The sequence below is a fragment of the Numida meleagris genome, chromosome 6 (genome assembly GCF_002078875.1).
Source record: "Numida meleagris isolate 19003 breed g44 Domestic line chromosome 6, NumMel1.0, whole genome shotgun sequence".
Classification (NCBI taxonomy): domain Eukaryota; kingdom Metazoa; phylum Chordata; class Aves; order Galliformes; family Numididae; genus Numida; species Numida meleagris.
The window spans coordinates 38,059,586-38,084,137 of record NC_034414.1 but is presented as its reverse complement, the minus strand read 5'-3'; the positions used below and the strand labels follow the sequence as shown (position 1 = coordinate 38,084,137).

General features: G+C 35.2%; 1 protein-coding gene across 7 annotated transcripts in view; it reads right to left on the bottom strand.

The window, feature by feature from the left end:
* MIPOL1 (mirror-image polydactyly 1) overlaps window positions 1-24,552 on the bottom strand; it is a 178,657-nt gene that overhangs the window by 143,129 nt on the left and 10,976 nt on the right. For 5 of the 7 annotated variants that reach the window (XM_021401825.1, XM_021401824.1, XM_021401830.1 and 2 more), the window contains 2 exons: window positions 13,592-13,707; window positions 9,022-9,101 (listed from right to left, as the gene is read on the bottom strand). In XM_021401825.1, the coding sequence (XP_021257500.1) occupies window positions 9,022-9,040 (19 nt within the window). In that variant the 5' untranslated portion in view covers window positions 9,041-9,101; window positions 13,592-13,707. The remainder of the gene's footprint in view (window positions 1-9,021; window positions 9,102-13,591; window positions 13,708-24,552) is intronic. The other 2 variants (XM_021401828.1, XM_021401827.1) reach the window with 1 other exon arrangement.

The following is a 24,552-nucleotide window of genomic DNA, read 5'->3' as shown; positions in this document are numbered from 1 at the left end:
CACAGTTTAGTGGGACGAATTGGTGATAGGTGAATGATAGGACTGGGTGATCTTAGAGGTCTTTTCCAACCATGGTGATTCTATTCTACAATTTTAATTTTCCAAGCTATGGTAATTAAATTAGTACTATGCCTGAATATTCATTCACACGCTGAAAATGACAACTAAGCCTTTCAGACAAAGACAAACGTTCATTCACTGGGCTGTTTAACTACTTCAACTTCTACCAAGCAGAGTGTCTGTGAAAGGCTCAGATAACTAAACAATTCACCCCATACTGAATGATTAAAAGGCATACATCCTGAAAATGAGTGGGAAACACAAAACTAAAGGATTTTATAGACATAGATATGCAAGAAAAGAAAATGAGCCTGGTGGAAGAAATTTGATCCTACTGCTTGGCATAAGTGGAAAAAAAAGAGTTGGGTTAGTATTAATGCACTTTCAGAGTGTCTGTAATTTCCCTTTTCATTTCTACTGGAGCTAACACAGACACAACATGTATAATTAACATGCATATCTCAAAGAGTGTTCTGTTATTTTCAACTTTCTCTCACAATTTTATCTTTTCCAGTCTGTGAGCTAGTATTCCCAAGAAAAGATGCACTAATGCCTGTTTCTGGAAAACAATTACAAAAGTTCAGTACAAAAAGTTTAAGCTCAAGATACATTTTTTCCAAAAAACAAAAAGAAAACCAGAAGTAAAACAAACATAAGCAAAACAAACAAACATAAGTGCAGCTTTACTTACCTTCAACTTTACTTCAGATATACTTATGATATAGTTACTTAACATGGAGACATGTAGTCTACTGAGAACCAGTAACTTACAACTACAAGTAAATAGCTGATCTTCTATGACACACTCTTCTACTGTCAAAGAAAACTGGACAAACTTTAAGATGGTTACTCAGTAGGACTCAAAGATCTCGCTAAATCACTTGCGCAGCAAGACAGAATGGCAGTCACAGGAAACCTGATAACATCAAGACTGAGCGGTGAATAGTTCTGTAATATAAATTTAATTCCTTTTATTTCTCAGTGCCCTGCATAGCCAAAAATATCGCATATAGAAATGCCAAAGCATTGGTGCTCATGAAGAGGAAATCACCACAAAGATGCACTGTATGTTCAGTATCCCCACAATCCTAACTGTTGGCTGCTCAAATGAAAAAGATGAGGCAACTCTTACTGAGATAGAGTATGTGCTCTTACTGTAAGAAACAACTGACCGATGCTCATTTCAAATAAACCTTGAAAACAACATTTTCTCAAGATATTTTAGAAAGGTTATGTAAGTACCATGGTAGTCATTTTAGTATGAGCAAGACTGAAGCACACGAAAGTCATGGAAGTAAAACTGCAGAAGTTTGTATTGTATCATAGAGGCTGTGTTACCTCACTGGTGGCCCTTGCTCCTTTCCCCTCAGAGACATGGAATTCTTTTCTCTTCGTCAGAGAGACTTAACATGGCTTGAATACTGCAAAATGCAGCTGATTTCAAATGGGTTCCAAGAAAAATATATCATTTTTACCTATTAATGATAATGTTTACAGAACCAAAAGATTAAGAGGAATCTCAAATAATCTTCCACATTCCTTTATGATGATGACCTTAATTCGCATGACAGACTACAGTATTTCTACATTAGAAGACTGACATGCAGTGTACACTCTATAGAAACTTCTTGTAATTTCAACAGAAGGCAGAAGAAATGAAATCACTCTTCTCTTTTATATTGACTATAGTTTTAATACAGAAAACATGTGAACAATTAAAGCTGCTTTAGAAGTAAGTCAAATTAACAAAACAACTCAAATGAATGATCATTGGCTATAGTTTGTATTTACAAAATCCAAAATCCCAATCAAAGAAATCAGTGTATTCTTATCAGAATTTTATTCAATAAGTTCTTTGCAAATGAAGTAAAAATAACTTAAAGCTGCATTTGGAATTAAAGTCTTAGCTTGCTGTATATTCCATAACATAAACACACAAAAAAAGAGGCTTGAAAAATACCTTTTTGTCAGCTAAAATACAGACAAAAGTCCGAAGTATAATGGTTCGTTTTCTAATTCCTTAAAGGAATCTGAAGAGAACAGTGAATTCATTCTGTGTAAGCAACTTAAGCGGGGGGGACATCTGTGTTACTTTGAATGCTTCTTTATTCACCTGTACTTGTGTGGAACACTGGCAACACCCTTCATAAAAAAATAAATAGAGAAGGAGATTAAGAACAGTTGGAGTTATTCTGGCAAAGGCTATTTTTACAATTCGCTGAAAACTGATTATTTTTGTAATGAAGTTTCCCTTGTCTGTCTCTCACCAAGTCTTTTGCTCTACTATTTTGCCTCTAAGCAGCAACTGAAGAAAGTACAATTAGAAAAAGTAGAAAAATGCCTCCAAGTCCTTAAAATATGCAACCAACCATTATTTCAGTAGTCACTGCCGTTAATCGTGATGCATTTATTAATGTGTAAATGTCAAACATTTCCTTTGGCATTCCACTCTCCGTTTGCAATTCATTAACACATTGTTATTTTAAAAAATTAGCCTCTGAGAAGACACCAGATTTTCACTGGATTGGTCTCATTCTTGAAAAAAGCATTTTTATATTCTGAATACATCAAAACAGTAGAATCTTTAGGCAGATACAAAGTGGGATTCACGGCAACACAATGTTAGTTCTAACGGATGGATGATTGTGTTTGGTCTTTTGAAACTTTGAAGTATAGGTAAGTCTTGATCACACAAATTAATAAATCCTAAAGCTGGAGTTAACAATAACCATTACACCCAAATTCTGCAGCTTAGCCCAGCCAATTTTTCAAAAGGTCAGGTTGTGAACTGGAGAAGATCAGGGAGGTCCACCGCATAGCTTTGTTGCCAGGCATCTCTCGTCTGGATTGTTGCAGGCATTTATTAGTATTCGTCAGCAGACTCAACAAAGCAAACAAGAAATTCAAGCACGAATAATAAAATGAAATGCTGCTATATAACCCTTTGTCATTCAGCAAATATGGGACTTTTTAGCTACATTGTTCCTAAACCTGGGTTACTACTTTAATTTTTCTCCACAGTGCTGACTGAATGAGTATGCATGTGTGTTAAATGCAGAGCTCCCTTAACAACTGCAGGACTGCCATTTAATCTGTTGGTAGATGGACCATTTCCTGTGGGAACTCTAGCTATGATTTCCAGATCCACCAAATAAATCTCAGATTAAGATTCCAAATGAAACCTGCCTTTGGCAGATAAAAAATGTCAAGATGGATATAAACAGTAAAATTATAAATTATCTAGGTGTTGCACGATGACTTGATGTGCGTTTTTTGTTTACACTTTCCCCGATATCACAACTATACAAGGCATTCATCAAATGTCACACTTTCATAATATTGGAGGCATCATTAAAACTGTTTGGCTAAGGACCTTGAAGTGTTTAAGCAGTAGCTCAAAAGTATATTTGTGCAAAGTAGAAGAATAAATTTACATATCAGCAGCAGCTCATAAGGGATGGGTAAATATTCTGTTTATCTCTCATTGTAATTCAGGTTAGTTTAAATACAGGGTTTCAGGATATCATTACAGCCTATATGGAGTTATTACATAATTTCCAAACATAGTGTATGCTAGAGTTTTACTGAGCATGCTGTGTTTATATTTTCTAAAACAGCTGAAAACAAAGTAAACTCTTCTATCCCACTTTTCTTTCACAATTGTGATCCCAGACAAGTGCTTTTCACATATAACCTCTTCCATTATCTAAATCTTAATGATCCAGAACTCCCTTTTATCTAGACAGGGTCATGTTTCCTGATGCCCATTAATTATAGTGGAAATTCTCTTATCCAAACGTACTCAACCTTCCCCACCACAAACAAATGACTAAGGCTTTGCTGAATTTAGTGTTCCAAACTAAATCCCGGAAAACTACAGCCCTACAATTATTTAAGAAAAAATACTATAATTTTGTATGTCCAACATAAGAGAGAGGTCATTGCATAAAGTGACAGGAAGACACCTCACCAACATATCCCGAGGAAACGCTCCACTAAAAACGCATATGAACTCTCAGAAGTGAATCCCCAATGCATTTTCTAGAAATCCAGGGCATGCTTATTTGTTTATTAAATAAAATCCTTTGTTACATCTTTATGCTGAACTTAAACTTCATTCTAGTTACTAAAGTAAAAGCAGCAAAAGTTCCTAAAGAAGAAAATAACGAAATTTCTTCTAAAGGTCCTGCTTTAAAGCACCACATAACAATCACTGTGGGAATAACTGCTGCTCCTTCCTGAAGCACATTTCAAGACATTCTGAAGTTAGCTGCACTCATATTTTAAACACTTCAGAGATTCAAAGTGCAATACTTCAAGGTACACCCTCTCCCCATCTGTAGTGCTTGCAGGAGTTGGTGTAGATCAGGCACCACATATTTTCAGTTTTTTAACAAAATCATATCACAACACTCTAATGAGTCAGGCAGATACTGAATACTTATTTGTGCTTCTTATGAGGAGTCTTCCTCCACACAGCCTGCACAAATGCATTGAATTTCACCTTTCAAAATCTACAAGAAAAGGAAGGGGTAGGAAAAGGAAATATGATAATTTATATATATGAAAGAGCGATTCTATTTATGGGAAAAATCAGACAGCAGCTGATGATTTTTCAGTTATTGTTAGCTTCTAAGCCATGGCACACTATTCCCTCTTTCTTCATGCAAGATTGTTCTGTTGTCTTTCATACTTACTGTTGTTCATCACTAATAGCCAATCTTTCTATGTTTGATTTATGCAAGACAATCCTCTCCACCTCTCTCATGCATCCTATACTGCGCAGAGAAACCTGCCACCATTCTTGCCACTTTAAAATGGGCAGCTAGCACGCAGCAAGTTTGAGGTTGAAAGTACAGCACCCATGAAGGATATGAATCAAGTCACACGTTGAAGAGAACACTGCCTCTGTGCATATCGTGTGGATTCCTCTGCCTACGCACACATGCAAAGTGCAGGTCTTCCTCCTCTTCCAGGTAAGCAGCATTCCTCATTGCTAAAAGAGGGAAGGAGAGGAAGAGCAGGCTCATAATATCCCACCTTGAAGCATGTGAAAGAAGAAACAGACTCCAATATGACAATTATGGTTTTTTCTTCCTCTACTACAGCCTTAGAAGAAAAGCTTCAGATTTACTGTTATTAACCTGCAGCTGTAATTGATGTATTCAGGAGAAAGAGGAAGCAACTTCTCTACCATCAGTTGCTTTCTGACTCAACTAGATAATCAGATAAAAAAAGTGAGAAACATCTTTACAACATTTCAGTACTTTTAAAGCTTCCTTTACCCCTTCATCTTGGTGGGTGGGTGGGTGTTAAAGTCACACAACAGTAATTCCAGACAACAAGTCCTTGTAATTGCTATTACAAAACCAAACCCACAAAAAAATCCAAACATATTAAAATAATTGCACAACTTGAAAAATTAGCTTTTCCTAACAAGACGATTTACAAATACATGGTGAGAGACACAAGATTCATTTCTAGGAAGTTAGTGAAAAAAGATGATACATTTTACTCAGCCTATGCATATGACTGTCGCTGCCTCAATTACCATGAATGCAAAAGTAATGGCTGACAATGAAGAGCGTTTATAAATGGCAGTAAATAAATGCACAAAATATTCTAGTGAGTTTTTATTCCCTGAAATATTATTTACTATGCAGCAAAAGAATGCAGAAGTATTTTTTCTAAACAATACTGGTATGTACACATCACGACTACAACAATACAAGGAAAGCTATGGCCAGATTCTTAACAGAAAACACCATGCACTCATGCAAGACAAACGAATGCACAAGCACAAAATGCAATGAAAACTACTGTCTATAAATAAGCTTGTGGCATGCACTTGTGTCTGAGCAGTTCTATATGCAGATAATTTCTTCATTAAGTTTGCATAGCTGTTCTCCTCTCTTTCTCCTGAATGAAGCCGGACTAGAAAACAACTGCTCACCACCATATACAACACTTTTCAGACTTCCATGCACCATCTGATTCTACAATCCCATTCCAATCTATATTTCCACATCTTTTTCATACTAGAATCTCCTCTGGAGTTTCCAGGCAGGCAATTTTAAGGTATTTTTATGAGTCTTGCAAACATTCTTCTGCAGGACAAGAAGTTACAGTGAAAGTGTCCATATTTACCATAACTAAGAGCTGACAACATATTTTTAAGGGTGAAACTGGTTCACTGACACGTATTTCTGTAGATGCTTTAAATAGTGATTTAGAAATAAGTATGTTATTCCCATGCTTGAAAAATATAACATCTATCTTTTAAGGGAAGTCAACCACTTTCCCATTAAAAACAAACATCTTATGAATTTTAAATAATAATTACACAACTCATTTTATTCTACAGTCAGCAAAATTGTAACATTGTTGTCAAAACAGACTAAACAGTATTTTATATTCTAAGACTTCACCCTAATTTCTGCCTTGTCCTTAAAAACATGTTCACTCGGAAATATGACCCAGGCAAAACACTACAGCAATGAAAAACAAGTATACCTCCACTCATTCAAATCCAGTACATGGTATGAGTCAAATGAAACAAATTTATTTCCAGTATTTCAACATTTACCACTTCACTATCCTGCTAACTCTTTTGTAAAATTTACATTATCAGGTCATGAATATATATGTAAGGACAGAAAAAATCCTCTTATGTTTTCATGTTATTAATGTTTCTGCATGTTTTTTTCATGCATATAAACCCTAAAGAAGTAATAATGCTATCCAGGTGCAGAGTGCATCTACAGCCCTAAAACAAAGTGATGCAGCTTTTATTTATTTTTATAATAAACTATGGTCCTAGGCTTTCTAGTTTGTATTCTGAATATTTTTCCTTTGGAAATTACAGAGTCTTTACCGGCCTGCTGCCAACATTCCTAAGACATTCCCTCAAGTATTGTTAGAAAGAAGAAAAGTCACTATCCTATTAGAATCTGAGTCCTATGGTAATGAACAGTACATTTAAATCAGATATAAACCCAAAATAATAAGCCCTGCACTTACTGATCCAAACAGTCCAGAATGCTAAAAACAAATTATCATCTTCCAAACACTTCAGATATATTGACTTTCTTTCAAATATTTTATAACATCTATTAACGGGCTACATATTAACCCACATAGCCACCACAAACCTACCACTTCACAGTACCTAGCATTTAAAAAAAGATAACTCTCATTTCTTAACTGAATTTTCATCAATCCAGCTAAATTTAATCTCAATTAATTCAGTACGTTATTAAAAATGAATATCAGTTTTTTCTAAAAAGACCTTATGAACTTCAAGTTACATGGTAGGAACAACTAGATATGGTACATCACCCACTGCGAAAAGGAAAGATACCACAGATAAAAGAAGTGGAACACAGAACGGTATACAATTCAAATTTAGACATTTAAACAGAAAACTTAAAGTTGCTCTTGTTTTTTTAAACTTCCCTAAGAGTATAAAGACATTATGTGATTTATTAATGATTGATAAAAAAAAGAGAGGTAAGAGAGTATTAATTTTTCTTTCTAGTTTTTCTATGACCATGTGAAAACTTCTATTAGATTCACAAATATGTAAGTGGTAGCTTAGAAGAAATAGCTTTCTAAACACCACAAAATATTAACTTAAGGCATCAGAAAAATAATACTCATGAAACTCAGTAAATATCCAGTGTTTAAAGTATCTGAGAGCCGCAGAAGAACAGCATTTCTTGCAAATGGACAGAAAATATTTCAGAGAGAACCAGTTTGTAGTATTCACTTGCAGCCTACTTTGGGAAAGTTAACCTTTTGAACCATTCTTAGGGTATGCTGACCCCTAAAGGTCTAAAAATACTAAATCTGGCTAAGCCATAACACACTGAAAGTATAAATTCTCAGAACACAGTTCTCCATTAAGTTAATACAGCATGACTATTTTTATTTTCAGTGCATTTGGTTCAAAAACATTTTTAACTTCTCTCAGTAATAGCTCAAAATACCATGATTAAATGGGTCTACAAGTAGTTTGTCATACACAATGATATAGATAGCAATTCCTTTAAATAATAAGAAATTCATAATCTCCAAGAAGAAGTGTTTCTACTCTCTTCCAAACATCTTGGCATCTTTGATGTCAACACACCTATCCCATATTTTTTTCAATCTACATAAAGCCACTTCCTGGAAAAAAATCCACCCTTCTATGATGTATTGAATGTCTCCTTCCTGTGTGTTTGCTTTCTTCAGTCTTTGTATTGTTATCTAGATACAGATCACTTTCTGATGCTTCTGTAAAGTCACTGTCAGTCATGTAGCATGCTCTCAAACTCAGCTTTTTTAAAAGTTTCTCTCACAAAGCATAGAAGAAAATATCTGAGAGCAACACTGTGGTCATCCAAATACAAAAAGATCCTTCCATCCTGACAAAGATTAAAACTCCATGAACCACAGAAGTGGTGAAGACCCTTCCTTTCAAGTCAACCAAGGCCCTCTCAACCTCATTATTGCCTATATTTGGTTGAGGTAGTAGTAAGAAACTAGTTAATATTAGTAGATGTCTTAACCATACTCTAGCCAGGTGAGAATAGATAAGAAAGTTACTTTAAGACAGCCTTCATATTTGTTGTTTATTTCATCACATTTATAATAAGTACACCATACAGGCTAAGAATTTAAATAATACTTCTCAGAATTATAATAAAGTAGCTTAAATAACTCAGAAAATAAAATTAAGCTGATAAATTACATTTGTTACTTTGCATGTGCATATACAGAAGTCTGTGAAGAATCCTATTTGAAGCTGCTCTCCTGTTAACCCAAATACTTTTAAGAGGCAGTGTATTTTTTTCTTTCCTTTTTTTTTTTTTTTCTCCCAAAGTCAGCTACATATCGGCAAGAACAAATACATTCCAGCCACTGCCTAGCACTGGTAAAACACCTGAGGTTCCTTATTAATATCTTAGAAGTTCTTACCTTTTGACAAGTTCTCCATTTGTTCTTCTCAACTTGTTTGATCTGGCACTGGCTCCAGTTTTTCCTCCAGCATTTCAGAGCTAAAAAAAAAAAATCAAACTCTAGATAAATAAACTTGAAACAATATGTTATAACACACCTATACTTTGCTTTCATTTGACATAAAATTTACAAGACAAATGATTTTAGGATATTTATAATAGCACAATAAAATCCATGTACTCTAAAAGAGAGAATTTATTTCTCTCAGTGAAATATTTTTTTTCTTCACACATCTAGTTTTCCTAATAATTTGCTTCAGCTTTCTACTGTATGCAATGCCTTCATGGCAAAATTTATTAGTTTGTCTTCTTGTTCTAGAGTCTGGTCTTAGAAGTACATGCTACTGAGCAACAACACAAACCACACTGAGTAGTTCACACTGAAGGCAATGAGACTTTGGCACTTAACAGATGGCAGTATGTGCTTCACTCTTTCACCTGTTTGAATTTCCTGGATAAAACAGATGTGAAGTGGTCCTTGACCACTGCACCTCTGCATTTGCAGATTTTTTTAAACAGCTAAATAATTTAACCCATCCTACTATTTGCATACATATTGCTTCAGACTATACAGTTAATTATATCATTGCAAAAGACAATCCTTAACACTGAAAAATAAGTCCTTCAATATAATGTTAGACTTACTATGTAGCATTTTTAATGTTAAAATATATGCTCTCTTATATGTAATATAATTCAATTTGAATCCTATTTCATGAAAATGTAAATAAATTAGTAAATTAGTAATCTTATTGATATAGTAAACAGCACAAATTTTATTATTTGCACAAGCATCTCCTTTAAAATGTACTATACAAAGAACAATTTTTCATCTTTTATTACATCATTATGCTTATTTTGTATATCTTCTCTTGAATTTTTTCCTTAAATTTATTGCAAGGTAGAACACACCTTACTTGAAGAAGCAGTGACTTGATCATGAAAATACTCAGAGTTGTCACCGTGCTGATAAGTGTAATAATTAAAACAACAACAACAATAAAGATAACATTTGAAAATTCATGTGTTTCACCAGGACATCCATTTTTACAAATACAGCAGGAGATGAATTTTTTTTTTTCCTACATTACGCAGTACCAAAAGGGATAGATGTTTTCATTTTTATCTTTCACATTATTAAAAAAAAAAAGTATAGTACTTTTGTAAACACAATTCAGGACTAACATTTATTCCAGAAATACATATCTAGCTCATATTTGTTATTAATTACAAATGGGCACAATAAGATAAGTGTTGATTTGATGTGCTTAGGTCCTAACAAAAAATAACAACTTCATTCTAAATTGCAGAATGCTGAGCTCCTTACAGAAGTTCCCCAAATGAAGCTGTACACTTCTTTTTCAATTCTGTATAACTGTGTTGATTTGGAGTTGTCAATCTTTTCCTAAGTTCCTAATTTACTTTTGGATTAGTTTAAAATTTAGAAGGTTATTAATATCAAGAAATAGGTTTCTGTCAATGAAGCCATTTCCTGACATATTGCATAAAAAGGTTCATAATAATTGCAGTATTTTAATAAGATAGTCATATAGCAAGACATGAAGAAAATACGGTATTTAATAACCTCTGGAGTATTTTAAAACATGTCTTAGGGCCTTAATGTGCCTAGTAATATACTATTTAAAACCATAATTTTATCCCTCCACAATATACAGTCATTCTTCCTCGCCATTTACCCAGCTAATGAATGCCAGCAATTAGTAAAATGTAATCCCATTGCACAATCATTTTAATGCTTTTAGCACTCAGAAAAGTAAACACCAAATTAATACTGCTCAAGCCATATCAGATCCTAGTTGGAAGCAAGCAATTATAGTTCAGCTCCTCAGGTGTAATTAAATGATTGGAATGATTTAGTTCCATAAATGCAAGTTAATTCATAAGCAAGCAACAAATATACTGGGAGTAATTACAAGAAACATCGACAGTCTGAGCAGGGCATGTTCTTTCAAGGACCAGATGTAGGAAAATGCTGCCCTCTCCTGGAAATTATGAAGCATATTGAAGTGCACATTGGAGAAAGAAGTCAAGAGACTCATTTTAAGAGATGCTGTCTTCAATAGCAGAAATATATTCTGCTAACTAATAGGAATGAATTGTTTTTAAGTTAGAGAAAGTAAAAATATTTTTGATACCATACTAATGTAACCTTTTGATTAAAGTGAAACAAAGACCTTACGGCACTTGCTATGGTTCTCAGTATACTTTCCCTACTACTAGAAAGAAAATGTTGGTAAATAGATGAACAGATCTTCCGTACACAAAGTAAACTGGTTGTTCTTAACACGTATATAAACACTGCAATGAGTACCTAACTTACACACAACACTTACTTATCATTCAAGATAAACCTTTACAGTGGATACTTCAAAGGTTAGGTATTTTTGGAACCCAAACTTATAAAACATTATTAGAATCCGAGAGTCGTTTGAGTTGGAAGGGACCTTCTCTCTAAAGGTCATCTAGTCCAACTCCCTGAAGTGAACAGGGACACATACAGCTAGATCAGGTTGCCCAGAGCCTGGTCCAGCCTGACTTTGACTGTCTCCAGGGTCAAAGCTTCCACCACCTCTCCAGGCAACCTGTTCCAGTGCCTCACCACCCTTATCATAAAAAAGAATTTACCTTATGTCCAGTCTAAATCTCTCCTCTTTTAGTTTGAAACCATCTTCCTTTGTCCTGTCTCAACAGACCCTGCTAAAGAGTCTGTCCCCTTCTATCCTATAGCTCCCAGTTAGTTGCTGAAAGACCGCTCCCAGGTCTCCCTCAGCGGACCCTTTTATTATTCAGCGTTAAACTTCAAGCCAGCAACAATCAGCAGCTGGCTACAACTGTGGAGGTTTTTCTCAGCAAAAAAAAAATCATCATTAAATTAAAAAAAATATATACACTTATTTTAAGGCTTTTCTTAACTTTCATTTGAATACAATGTTAATAATAATTTTATCTAATAATAAAAAGAAATTAAAGGTGGAGATTAAAATAAAGTATATCACTGGACCCAAACAAAATGGAAAACATAAAATGAAACTGTAATCCCAAATCTAGAGTTAATTTTAACTACTAACTTCCTTTAATTCAATCTCTGTTAGTTAAGACTTCTACATTAAGCAAAGAAACCTAAGAAAAAAACCACAATAATTGTACTTATCTGTTGAATATAACAAGCACTGGTCAAGTAAAATTCACTCTAAATAATTAAGTACAAAACTATTTACATATATGAATATAAATTAATCAATATCTTCCCACTAAATTAACGAAATCCTAGAGCTACCTATTTTGTCCTCTACAGAAATAACAAACACTTTCCAGTATAGCACACAGCAGCACGTGAGAAAAATCACATGCTGTGGTCAGTATCTGACTATTTTCTACAAACACAAATGAAAAAAATGCAAAAAAGCTTTATTCAAAAAGATACGATCAGTGTTAAGGCCTGAAATTCTTTACCAGTAGTACTTCAGCAACAAAATATCCCTTTGTTTCACATCCCCATGTATTTCAAAACAAACCAAAGCTGAACATAAATATAATCACTGTTACTGTACCTACTGTGGAAATGAAATAAATTAGTTTAAGAAGTCATATTATTAAAAGTTTAAAATGTACAGCACATTTGCTTTGCCCTTTGGTGTCACAGTCCTATTTTTCTATTCAAATCTTGTACACTGTAAGTTAATTGCTTTTGGAAACTACTTATTATTCATGTAAAAATTAATGTGCCAATGTGTTTAAATCCTTTTAAATGACCATTCATGCATCTTTCTTCTTTAAGTGCCAATGAAATCTGTCAAAGATATCAATGCAAGATGGTCTTAGAGAAAGTTCTAATAAAGATTTTTTCTGCTAACATAAGATTTTCATTTTCGTCAACTTTACCTAAATTCCATTAATTTTTTAAGCTGCTTTTAATAAATTCACACGTAAAAAATTTTAGGCTCCATAGTATGTCATCTGTGTTCCAGCTGACTTTATGAATATTAATAGCAGTGTTATCCTGATTAAATAGGCTTCATATAAAATCCCTGTGAATCCTATAGCTCAGACATCTCATTTTTCCAACTCTTTATGAATTTGGATTCAGACATTAAAGTGGAAAAAAACTTAAAAACCAGATTCGGTAGTACATTCGTGTACCCTTAAACAAAAAAAAAAAAACCTCATGTTCTAATGAGTCAAATAATTAGAATTGACAGGTTCGCATTTTGAGATTTCAGGCTTTCTGTAAACATGCAACATATTTTAAGTCTAAGGAAAACATCAACACTTCTCAGAACAAAGGATTAAGCATCTACTATAAAATAATGTCTATCTTAAACAACAGATGATATCATCTTAACTCTTCATATTGGAGTGCTGATTTGCAGAAATACTTCCTGAAGAAATCAGTATATGCTTAAGTACATAAGCATGCATACAAAATACAGGACCATTCTCATTTAGCGTAGGTGCCCTGTGAAAAACAGCATTAACTTCTAACTGGAGTATACTTCAGCAAAACCAACCTTTCCTAAGAATGTTGAATTGAAGCTCAAAGGAGCTTCAGTGATCCAGCAAGGGTCAAGCAGTCACAGTTGCAAACTCCCATCTTCTTTTCATACTTATGTGTTTGAATTCACATCTACGACAAACAAACAAGGAAAACAAAGCTTACTGCACTGCCTTCACTTTTTTTTTTTTTAATACACTAGCGCTAAAATCACTACTTATTCATTCAGGGATATTTTCTGAAAAGATGATAATCAAAATATTTCAGCTTGTGATGTGAATGGATTTTATGAGGGAAAAAAACTAAGCAAAATGACTTATTTAAGGTGAGAGTGTTCCAATAGTAACCATCAAAAACACTTAGCAGAAATTAAAAATGAGAGGTATAGAAAAACAACACAAATCTATGAAGTTTGAAGCATACATGTTTTACTTTTGCAGTTCTGAGTTGCCTTTATTACAGCTGTGAAGGTATTCCTGCTTTCAGAGGAAAGAGTTTCTGCAGCATACAGACGATGCAAGTGAACACCACACAAAATCCCAAACTTTCAGCAACCTGTCCAGGGATGCTGACTCCAGACACTGAGATCACTGCCAGGCTATTGCAACTCCCAGCACAATCCTCCATGGGTAGTTCAGCTGCTCTGTTCCTGAGTGACTCCCCTCACTAGAAACCAAATGGTTGCTCTGGCCCTTCCATAGGAAGCCCTGATGGTTTTAAACCCTGCGTTCCTTGTGCTTGCCATAACAGGTGTTTTGATCATGGTCTTCGCCCTTGCAACAGGAAACAAGTGCTTGATGGCATCAATGGAATTCACCTCTTAATGAAACATCCTTGGGAGCATTTGACATGAAGGACCCATCACTGGCAGAACAAGACACCAGACTCCACCGCCCTTGGGAATGGCATCACGCCAGTCATTGTCCTGCTTAGTGTTGCAGCTGAGTTGTCACTGACAGCGTGGGGATGGAGCTATGAAGGAGGGGAGACACCATATACTTATGGACAAGGAAATAAAGAATACATTTTAGTATTATTGTTGTAAGATTAATTAGATTACCAGGCTCTCCTAGAATATCCTGAAACGTTTTGCCTCAGGCCAAGCTACGCTAACAAACTTAATTTAAGAGGGTATACCGCATAAGAAATGAAGCTGCCTTCTAGAAGTACTTCGCAAAGGAACAGACTGTTTTCTTTAGATTTAGGAGCATGCCAAGTTTTGAAATAGTGATATACTCCTCCACAAAAAAAATCACATTTCCTCACTACCATGCAAAATCTAATGCAACCCAACATTAATTGCAATTTGTTTGGGGCAGATGGAAAAATAGAAAAATATTACTCAAAAAATAACTGAAATAGCCACTTCAAATATTTTTCAAGGAATAAAAACAATTTTAGACACTTGAGAACCATGAAATAAAACATACTACAAAATTTGAGAATAACGTTGCTTACTGTATTATATTTTATTTCTCCTATTTCCTTTTAAATATAAATATTTCATGCAAAATATTATGTTTCTTTTTAAAAGAATATAATACAAATGCAAGTGTATTAACCCCCTGAGCGGATGAATGCAGCTTGAGTAGTACTTCAAACATAGAATTCCATTACTACCACAAGGACTTCAAGATTTTGACTTACAGAAGTAATTGCATTATTTGGAAGCTTGATAAAAACACTGTTCTAGAGGATAAAATCATGTAATAATCCCTAACTTTCCTCCCCTCGTGATTCTTGGCCCAAAAAGAGATGAGATGAGACACTTGCATTAAGTTCCAAGTAAGTTGCATAAATCACAAAAATATGAAGCATGGGGTGCAGATATTTTTTATCCTGCTGCTGTAGCAACTTTGCATTTTCTCTGAAGAATTTGCATCTGCTGTTTTTAATGATGACATACAATAAATCACAGAGCACTTATTCTCTATGTTGTGCTTTTGATAAATGCAAGAGTTGTTGCAATTTTCAGCTGGTTTGGAGAAGGTTTTACCTATTTCTGATTTAAACTTAATTGGATAAAGGACATGTACTTGTCTTTTTCTTTATTTTTTTCCTCCCCATTTTTTCCTGTTGGTTCAATGTATTCAAGGCTCAGTTTTCTCTTTACACATAACAGAAGGTGTTTCCTGTGCATATTAAATCACTAATAATCAACATCCCTGTATTTTTTCAACCCTGTTATATTCTCTCCCCTATTAACAACTGGAATACCAACTTTGTATTTCATTTAGTAAGTAACCTTCAGTCTGTTCTGTCCTCTTCTTCTCCACTATTTAACTGTTATTCGTTTTCCATTTTTTTTTCTTTTTCCCAGTTTTTGTCTTTTCCTTAACGATATGTGTCTTTTTCTTTTTCCCCTCTGCCACCTTCTTAAAATATAAAGAAAATTGTGCAAGATCTTGTCAAAGTTTGTCTCTACTTTTTGTTCAGATTTTCTCATTTCCATGTATGTTGTATGAGGAAGCTTTCTTGTGACATATTCGTTAACTTTTTTTCACTCTAATCAGGAAACCATGATATGTTTCGGCCACGTGCGGAATAGTCAATTCACTTAGCCCTCCTTTGTCTTCATTGTCAATAACTCACTGGTCTTATAACTCGATTATTATCAGTTGTGTAGGCTGCTAGATCTCAATTTCTAAATTGTTTACAACTGGATGGTGATTTCCACAGTCTTTATAGATAAAGACATATGTATTTTAAACTAGTTTCTGTCATATCTGGAGCAAAGAACAGTTAGTAGAAGTTCACAGTCAACAGATACAGGGAAATTAATAATCCTCCCTATTTGTCACTTTTGAGACAATACTTAAGTTATGTGTCTAGTCTGAGGCTCTTTGTCTGCCACAAAGAAAAAAAGACAGGCAGAAAGCCAATAAGGAGGAAACAATAAAACACCAGTATCAGCATAGCATTTTGAGCACTGCTTGTCTAGAGTACCACATTTTTTTCTCTACAAGATCGGACAATATAGCATTAGGCTTAATTTAGAATTCTGACTTACACACTAACCTTCAATAAACTAGAATTGGACCACTGAAAGCTCAAACTTCACAAATCCCCAGCCATTTACATCCTCCGAGAAAGAAACAACTTAAGAAAAAGTTACTGCAACTAAAGTAGTTCCAAAGCTAGCTATGGAAATAATTTAAGAAACATTTGAAAGTATAGTTCATACTTGCTATTTGCAAAATTAATTGTACAATATATTCCTCAAAATTCTCAAATCCCCAGTCATGATTTCTTTTAACATGCAAACAATTTACTAGCCCACATTATACCATAAAAGCAAAAATAAAGTCACAGAATGTAATGAGGGTGTAAAAATGAGAGGTGGTAACTTTGTGTGCCACAAATGTAAACCACTATTAGTAGTAGTAGTAACATCAAACAGAAATGATATTTCTCCTGCCCAAAGCATCCCAAATTATCTATCCACTCAAATTCAAGAGCATATACTTGAGTTGATGAGACTCACAGCACCTGAAATCTCACAAACTAAAATGAGCAGAGAAATACAACACTACCCACTCCAGATCAGCCAGTTTTGTTCTTTAAGGGAATTAAGTAAGCTGTCATTTTTTCAAATGAATATCTGATAAGAAAGCTATCCTTTAACTAAGAGCATAATTGTTCCCTAAAATGTGCTTGCACAAGATTATTGAAACACGAGTTTTCCAGATGTGAACATAGACATACTTCTGCCTGCAGCTCAAACACACACAGTGCCTCTTCAACTTCATTTCTTTTTAAATCAAGTAACTGGATCTAGTACAGTGTCTTCATTTACTAATAGTAAGCCACTAATTGTAGTTAAGTGAGAAGCTAGAGACCAGTGACGAGAAGCGTCTCTCAGCCATATTTACTGGGATCTGTGTAACTGAACATCTTTGTCAGCAACGTGGACAGCAGGATTGAGTGTACCCTCAACACATTGTGGATGACACCAAGCTGAGAAGCATGGTTGACACACTGGGGGGAAGGACTGCCATCTAGAGGGACCATGATGGGCTTGAGAGGTGGGCACATACAAACCTCATGAAGTTCAACAAGGTCAAGTACAGAAGGCTGCAGTTGGGTCAAGATAATCCTGAACATGAATACAGGCTGGGTGATGAGTGTATTGACACCAGCCCTGCGAAGGACTTGGTGGTGTTGGTTGTTGAACTTCTCATCATGAGCTAGCAATGTGCCCTTGCAGCCAGAAAGCAACTGTATCCCAGGCTACATCAAAAGAAGCATAGCAGGCAGGTCAAATGAGGTGATTCTCTTATCTCTATCTTGCTGTCATGAGATCCCACCTGGACTACTGTGTTTAGCTGTAGGGCCCTTAGCGTAAGGACATGGACCTGTTAAGAGTGGGTCCAGAGGATGGCCATGAGAATGATCAGAGGGCTGGAGCACCTCTCCTATGAAGAATGGCTGAGGGAATTAGGGTTATTCTGCCTGGAGAAGGTTCCAGGGAGACTTTCTAGTGGCCTTCCAGTACCCAGAAGGGGCTTACAAGAAAGATGGGAAGAGACTTCATCAGGAAGTGTAGTGACAGGAAAAGGGGTAATGGCTCTAAGCTAAAAGAGATTTAGATTAGATGAAAGGAATAAATAAATAAATAAAAGGTATTCTGAGGTGGGCCAAAACTCCATGAGAATGGGAGATAGGTGCTATAGGTCAGTAAAATGAAGTCCATTGAGAATGTTTAAAATTCAAATGGAAGCTAAGAAAAACAGAGTAAACTTGCACACACTCAGCAGTTTGTCCTGATTTTACTCCAAAGGAAGGCTAAAAGGAGAGTCTCAATGGACTCCAAATCAGTGCCAGACAGCTGAGAAAAGAAACTAATGAGAGGGAAAAAAAAAGAAAAAAGAGGTTTCAGCAAAACTTAAAGGTGTTTAGAACATCAGTCATGTTAGCAAAGAAATTTCTGACATTGAGATGATCTCCCTGCCAAACAAAAACAACCTACAACATGACCACATGCTTACTTCCCAAACTGCTGCAATATTTTTGTTTACTGTGGGGAAAACAATCTATTTATCTTTAATCTGAGCTACTTTAGAAAATACTCAAAACTTTATTGCAACTAAAAATGATCAAAAAATAAAAAAGTTATCTTCACTCAGTATAAAGGAAATGTTTAAAGCTTCCATCTAAAAAGTTAAAGATACAAATGACAGAAAACCAAAGGAAAAAGGTCTCCCAAAGAAAGATGCAGGACAACTTAGAAAACCGGCAAAACTGTCAGATTCCCCGTGTAACGTAACCTCTGCCATTTCTGCTCTTTTGCAACCAGTGAAACATTTCTTCCAATGAAATACTTCAGCATTTTTGGAAATAACACACTTGAACACTTAGATCATTGAGGAACCAGAGTTCCTCAATCTTGCCATCATTTATGATGATATAAAGCACAGGGAATAAAGAACCTAGACAGATTTACTTTTAAAAAAATTATTTACTGCATATTAAAGTCATCTTAAAGTGTTAATAAGAATGTTATTTAGAAAAAAAAGCATGAAAATAACTTACAGTGAAGAAGCCTCCAAGAATTCCTTTCAGAACATAAATTACAAAGAGGTTCAGGTAAGTTGAAGGTTATATAACTGACAAAAAGAATTCTTCTTAGGACTTTTGAGCCTCAAAAGTAAATCAGATTCATTCCACAAAGACAAATGGCTGGAAAAATAAAACAACAACAAAAAAAGAACAAAAAAACCTTCCTGGAAGAACTTCAGACCTAGAATTATCTAGCCATTTTCAGTAAGATTATTCACTTATTTGTAAAAAGCAATCGATGGATGTTCTCTTCTTTCTTTCAACCTCATCACAAATTCAGATACCTAACACTCATTATTCCTTGATTCATCAAGCTACATTAATGTTTTAATTGGAAAACACTTGACAACAGAGGTGAAAAGAAGAAATTAGGTTTGGTTCCAGAATGTTGAGACAGCAGCTGAATCTTGGCCTCACAGCAGTTACTCCTGGGCAGAGCAAAAGTGCCCTAAATCCACTTACAAGACAAAGGAGGCAAAATCCTTACTTAGCACTTCTGAAACCCAGGCTTATTTTGATGACTGCTTTCTCATGCACATAATATTGCTGAACAGTTTGAGGCTTGCTTCTTAGGTGTTCTGGGCATGAGAAGTTGTACTGCTAGGCATCACTAAAAAAAAACAACAACAACAACAAAAAGGACTTGATAGAAACAGAGGTATAGATAAAACACAAGATGGAAAAAAGAGAGAAAGAGAAAAATATAGTCAGCAGCTCCAACAGAACAATTCCTCAAGATATTCTCAGATGTTCTGAAGCTGCAATACTTTCAGATTCCAGAGATTTATCTTGCCTTTCATGTTGAAAGAGTAGCTGACAGAAAGGTTAGGTATTTGCAGTAGGATGGCTTCTGTGCCATCATAGCATTAGAAAAACTCCTAAATAGCTTTCTATTTCACAGTCAAACTGTGAGAAAAGATGAGGGAAAGTCTTCTGAAATAGTTCTTAAACATTTCATGACCAAAGGCAACTTTTCTTGATTGCTACGCTTTCTTAACTCCTTGCTGTCAAAGGCAATCCTTAACATGACTTCTTGCTGTCAAGAGCAAATCCTGACATGTTCAAACTTTAATATAAAGAAGTATAATTTTTCTGATAAAGTTATGCCACTTTGACACTGCTTTCATATTATAGTTGAGCATTCTTTTAATTTCTTCAAGACTTCAAAGCTACAACATCTAATCAGTTATTTCCCTTTGTGAAAATACAAAGATTTAGCGTTAGTTGGAATGAATTTCTATAGTAACTGGAACAAAATTTTTGCTTTTTCTCACAAAAACAGATTCCTCACCTGTGCACGGTGATTGTAGGTTTGTTTGTTTGTTTTAATATACACACAAACACACATATATACACATGTATATGCATCCATCACTACGTTAGTTATACATGCAGAATTTTTAAGAACTAGAGATGTACAGTTAATTTTTTATTTCCCTGATCTCTCTAACGTGCTGGATGACTGAATTACTGAAAAGAAAATGTAATATGTAATACTAAATTAAAACTAAAGGGTTTTCTTCCTTAACTTATAAGGTAAATTTGGCAAGTGTGTAGTACACTAAACAGGAAACAAGCTACCAGGCAGATAATAACTGGAAGGGAACCTTGGTATGATAGCAGCATATGCTATTTTTAGTAAGTTTTCTCTCCTAACTGCAAGACAGTGAATGTTTGCCAAAAGAATTTTACATCCAGGAGGGTTTTTGAAATATGAAAGATACTTTTAAACTATGAAGAGAATGATAATTTTTGCCTAATATTTAGTAACCTTCACATACTGTAATTCCACTTCAGATCCTGGAAAAACATTCTGGAGACAAATATTAGTCTACCACTGGATACTGGAGAGGAAGAACAAAATTACATTTCAAGGGGAAACTGTTTTAATTAGAGTTACCTTGTACAGCTGCGCAGCAGTCACCTTCAGTATAGTGGGAGAAAAAGTGTTACACCCCACAACCATGTTTACTTATGCTACCATCAAATTCTGAGTTCTTAAAGCAAGAACATAAATTTTGCTCCCAGCCATATTTATATCATCTTACTTTTACACTACTCCAGTGCAGAAAACTAACTTAAGCACCCACTGACACTTTACATCCCAGGATAAAAGAGTCTCTTGACAAAATACAACCTAAAAGACAACCTGTATGATATAAGGGGTTCTTCACGGGTGTCCCATTTTTCTATACCTTCAGGGTGCCACAAATTAGTGGACTGGGTTCGCTACTGTCCTCTAAACAGTTGTATCACATCAAAAATGGGCTCATTACGATGCTGAAAGAAATCCCATTGTATCGAAAAGAAAAACGAAGAAGGTGAGTCTAATCTTACAGGAAGCTACACTTCCTTATCAGTCCTTCTATAGTTTCATCAGTCTTTCCCACTTAGAAAGAATGCTCCACAGCACTGAGAAGTCAATCTCAAAAATCTGATGAACATCAGCCCAGCAAGTTAAAGCTGCTGAACTGATGCCTTTGCAGAAGCTTACCTAGTGGCACACTTGTTAAACCGGATGGCACACAAAACCCTTTACCTTGAAGTCTATCCAACAAAGATCATGATCATACAGAGATTGATCCCTTCACAGCATCCTTTTCATTGATGAAATGGAACAAGTTACAGCTTCTGAATAAAACACAAGACATTTGTAGTCTCAACACTTACCTACAAGAGTGACATCAGACCAGCACACTCACCCTTTGTCACTGCCCTCTGACATGACTAAATGTAAGGAACAGCAGCAAATTACTGACTTCAGAGACACTCGTTAGGTACCTCAATAGGAGCCCAGAAAATCTGCAGTCTCTAACAAGTAACTGATGTAAAAAATGATTGTTTCTATAAAACAAGATCAATACATGTATTGGAAGGCACCATTTCTTAAAACATCCAGCCTGATAGAATACCCTGGCAGGTCTACTAACAGTTTTTGGGAAGCAGATGATATCTTGAGACTACTTTCTTATTACTCTAGGACGCAGCAGCTTCAATACATTACATATGAAAATGTTGTCAGTCAATGTTTCAGGTTAGCTATTCAACCTATTTAGTAAGATGAGAGGTAAGTAATTTCAGTTAGCCATCCACATTTCCAAGCACTGATTGCAGCGTGGTTACTTGGAGTGCCTCCTCCTTTAGGTCAGTCTGACATAGACATCTGAGGTACATAAGACGGAGCCACCTCCTTACAGGATAAAAGCATCAACAGAGCATATTATTCTCTGTGGGGACTTAGAATTCATATTACTATCCTGCCAAATCTGAAAAACAGTTAGATTTGATTCTCTTCAAAACCCAATGGAGATCTGATTCTGAATAAAATAATCTGTACTGATGGGAAGCAATTTATTGCAGAAACTAATACTTTAGTCATGGGCTCTGTCACCTACACAGCATTTGGATCACATCAACTAGATCTCCAGTGCACACAAGGCTGCTTGAACTGGGCCAGTCTAATTTCTCAGTGGTATTGCAACAACAGTTCAATTCTCAGCCACAGAACTCAAGATTTACACTAACCTCCTTTTAATAAAGATGTTAATTTTAGCCCAAGTAACATATGGCAGGATATTGAGAGAGTTAATATATATTCACTGATTTGAAAACCAAAAATATCAGAATTGCTAACATTATAAAGCAAGTGAAGAAAACATACTAGGAAGGACAGGGCTTCTCGGTTTCATTTTATTCAGTTGGAATTCCAAGACTTCATCTGATCTTATAAATAAATGTAAAATACATAAAACAATTATCGTAGTGTAAAATTGAATTTTATCTCTCTGTAATCAGCTTTTGCCTATACTACATATTTCTATGTTTGAATGCGAGTAAAAATTAATAATAGGTATAATTTATTTTCTGACTTTTCACTATCTTGACATTTTAATGATTTTTTTTTTAAATACACTCAGGTTTTAAGTTTATCTGAGTTTCAACCCCACAGTTGATTTTACACACATACAGTCTGTCTTTTGGAATACCTGTTAAAGGAATAAGCCTCTTAAAATAACATATTTACTATTTAACAAATCAAAATACAATATAAAAACTCCAGTATTTTACGACAAAGAGAACCACCAGATTAGGAGAGAAAGTGTAGCACAGTATGCAAGTAACAGAAAAAAAATCAACACATATTAGAATAAATCACAAGTTCCAGTGAAGAAGTAGAAAGTGGAGTTGAATTCTGAAATTGGTGGCTGTGGACAATTAACACAGAGATTAAATTTTTCCTATTGCTGAGAAAGGTAACCAAGGCAGTTTCCTTCTCTGTGAAAGAGCACTCACAACTTTATAATGAATGCCTTAGCATTAGCAGTTTGATATAGAGATCAGACTAACCTGGATACACACCTTTCACTGAACAATTTTTGGGGCTCAAGTACAAATTATACAAATGCTCTAACCTAGTAGTTTGTGGGTTTTTTTTTTTCAGTGCATGTGAATTAGTATTGCCTCAATTAATCATTCCTAGCGTTTTACTACCCTAGGGTTGTGCATCACGATTTCAAAGAAAGCCAACTGTGCCTCAAGACAAGTATTGTGCAAGCTCATCTACTTTGAGTGCAAGTGATCCAATTTATGCAGAAGCTTTCTTTTAAGCAAAGTAGAAGACTCATAAGAAATTGTAAAGAAAAAAAAAAAGACAAGAAAAATCTTTCCTCAAAGGCAGCAGATCCAAAACAAATGCAAGGAGCCCAACTCAGCCATGCCATATGTGTGCAAACATGCCCAGAAAGCATAAAAAAATGCCAAAGAGATTCTGATGAATAAACAGGGAGAATGCCATAGCCATTTGGTCTGATAACAAAATTTCGACTTCCTATATGGGCAGAACTCCACTGCCAGTGCCACAAAGCAGGACTGGCTACACCAGGGCCTCACGCACAGCAGCAGTGAGATTTCTTCACATATGCAGGAAATGAAGGTGATCACTGGCCCTTTGTGATTACAGGAGGAATGCCATAAGCATGGTGGTCTAGACTGCTATGAGTAAAAACAACACATCCACAAACTATGGCCCTTGGCTTGAAGCGGGTACGGTCAGGATGAGGCATGTTTAGAAAGTAGCTCCTTGAATACCTTCTGATAAACACATAAAGAGAAAATAACATGAGGGAATAGTTTAGTTATCTGAATAAAATGTTAAATAAACAACATTTTTGCAGCTTAGCATTTATTTGTGAACTGCTGGTGCAACTATACGCTTGACAGAAATGCTGTGAAGCTTTTGGTAGCTTGACAAGACAATCTACAAGCTTGAATGAAATGTTCAGCTTAAGGAATTAGATTAAATCTGATGACTGATACGCTACTGAACGTGACAGGCTGTCATCTGTTTTAAACAGGATCTCTGCTAGGATGTACTGAAAGCAGTGTTTTTTTCCATTATCTTAAACATACTAAGACTTT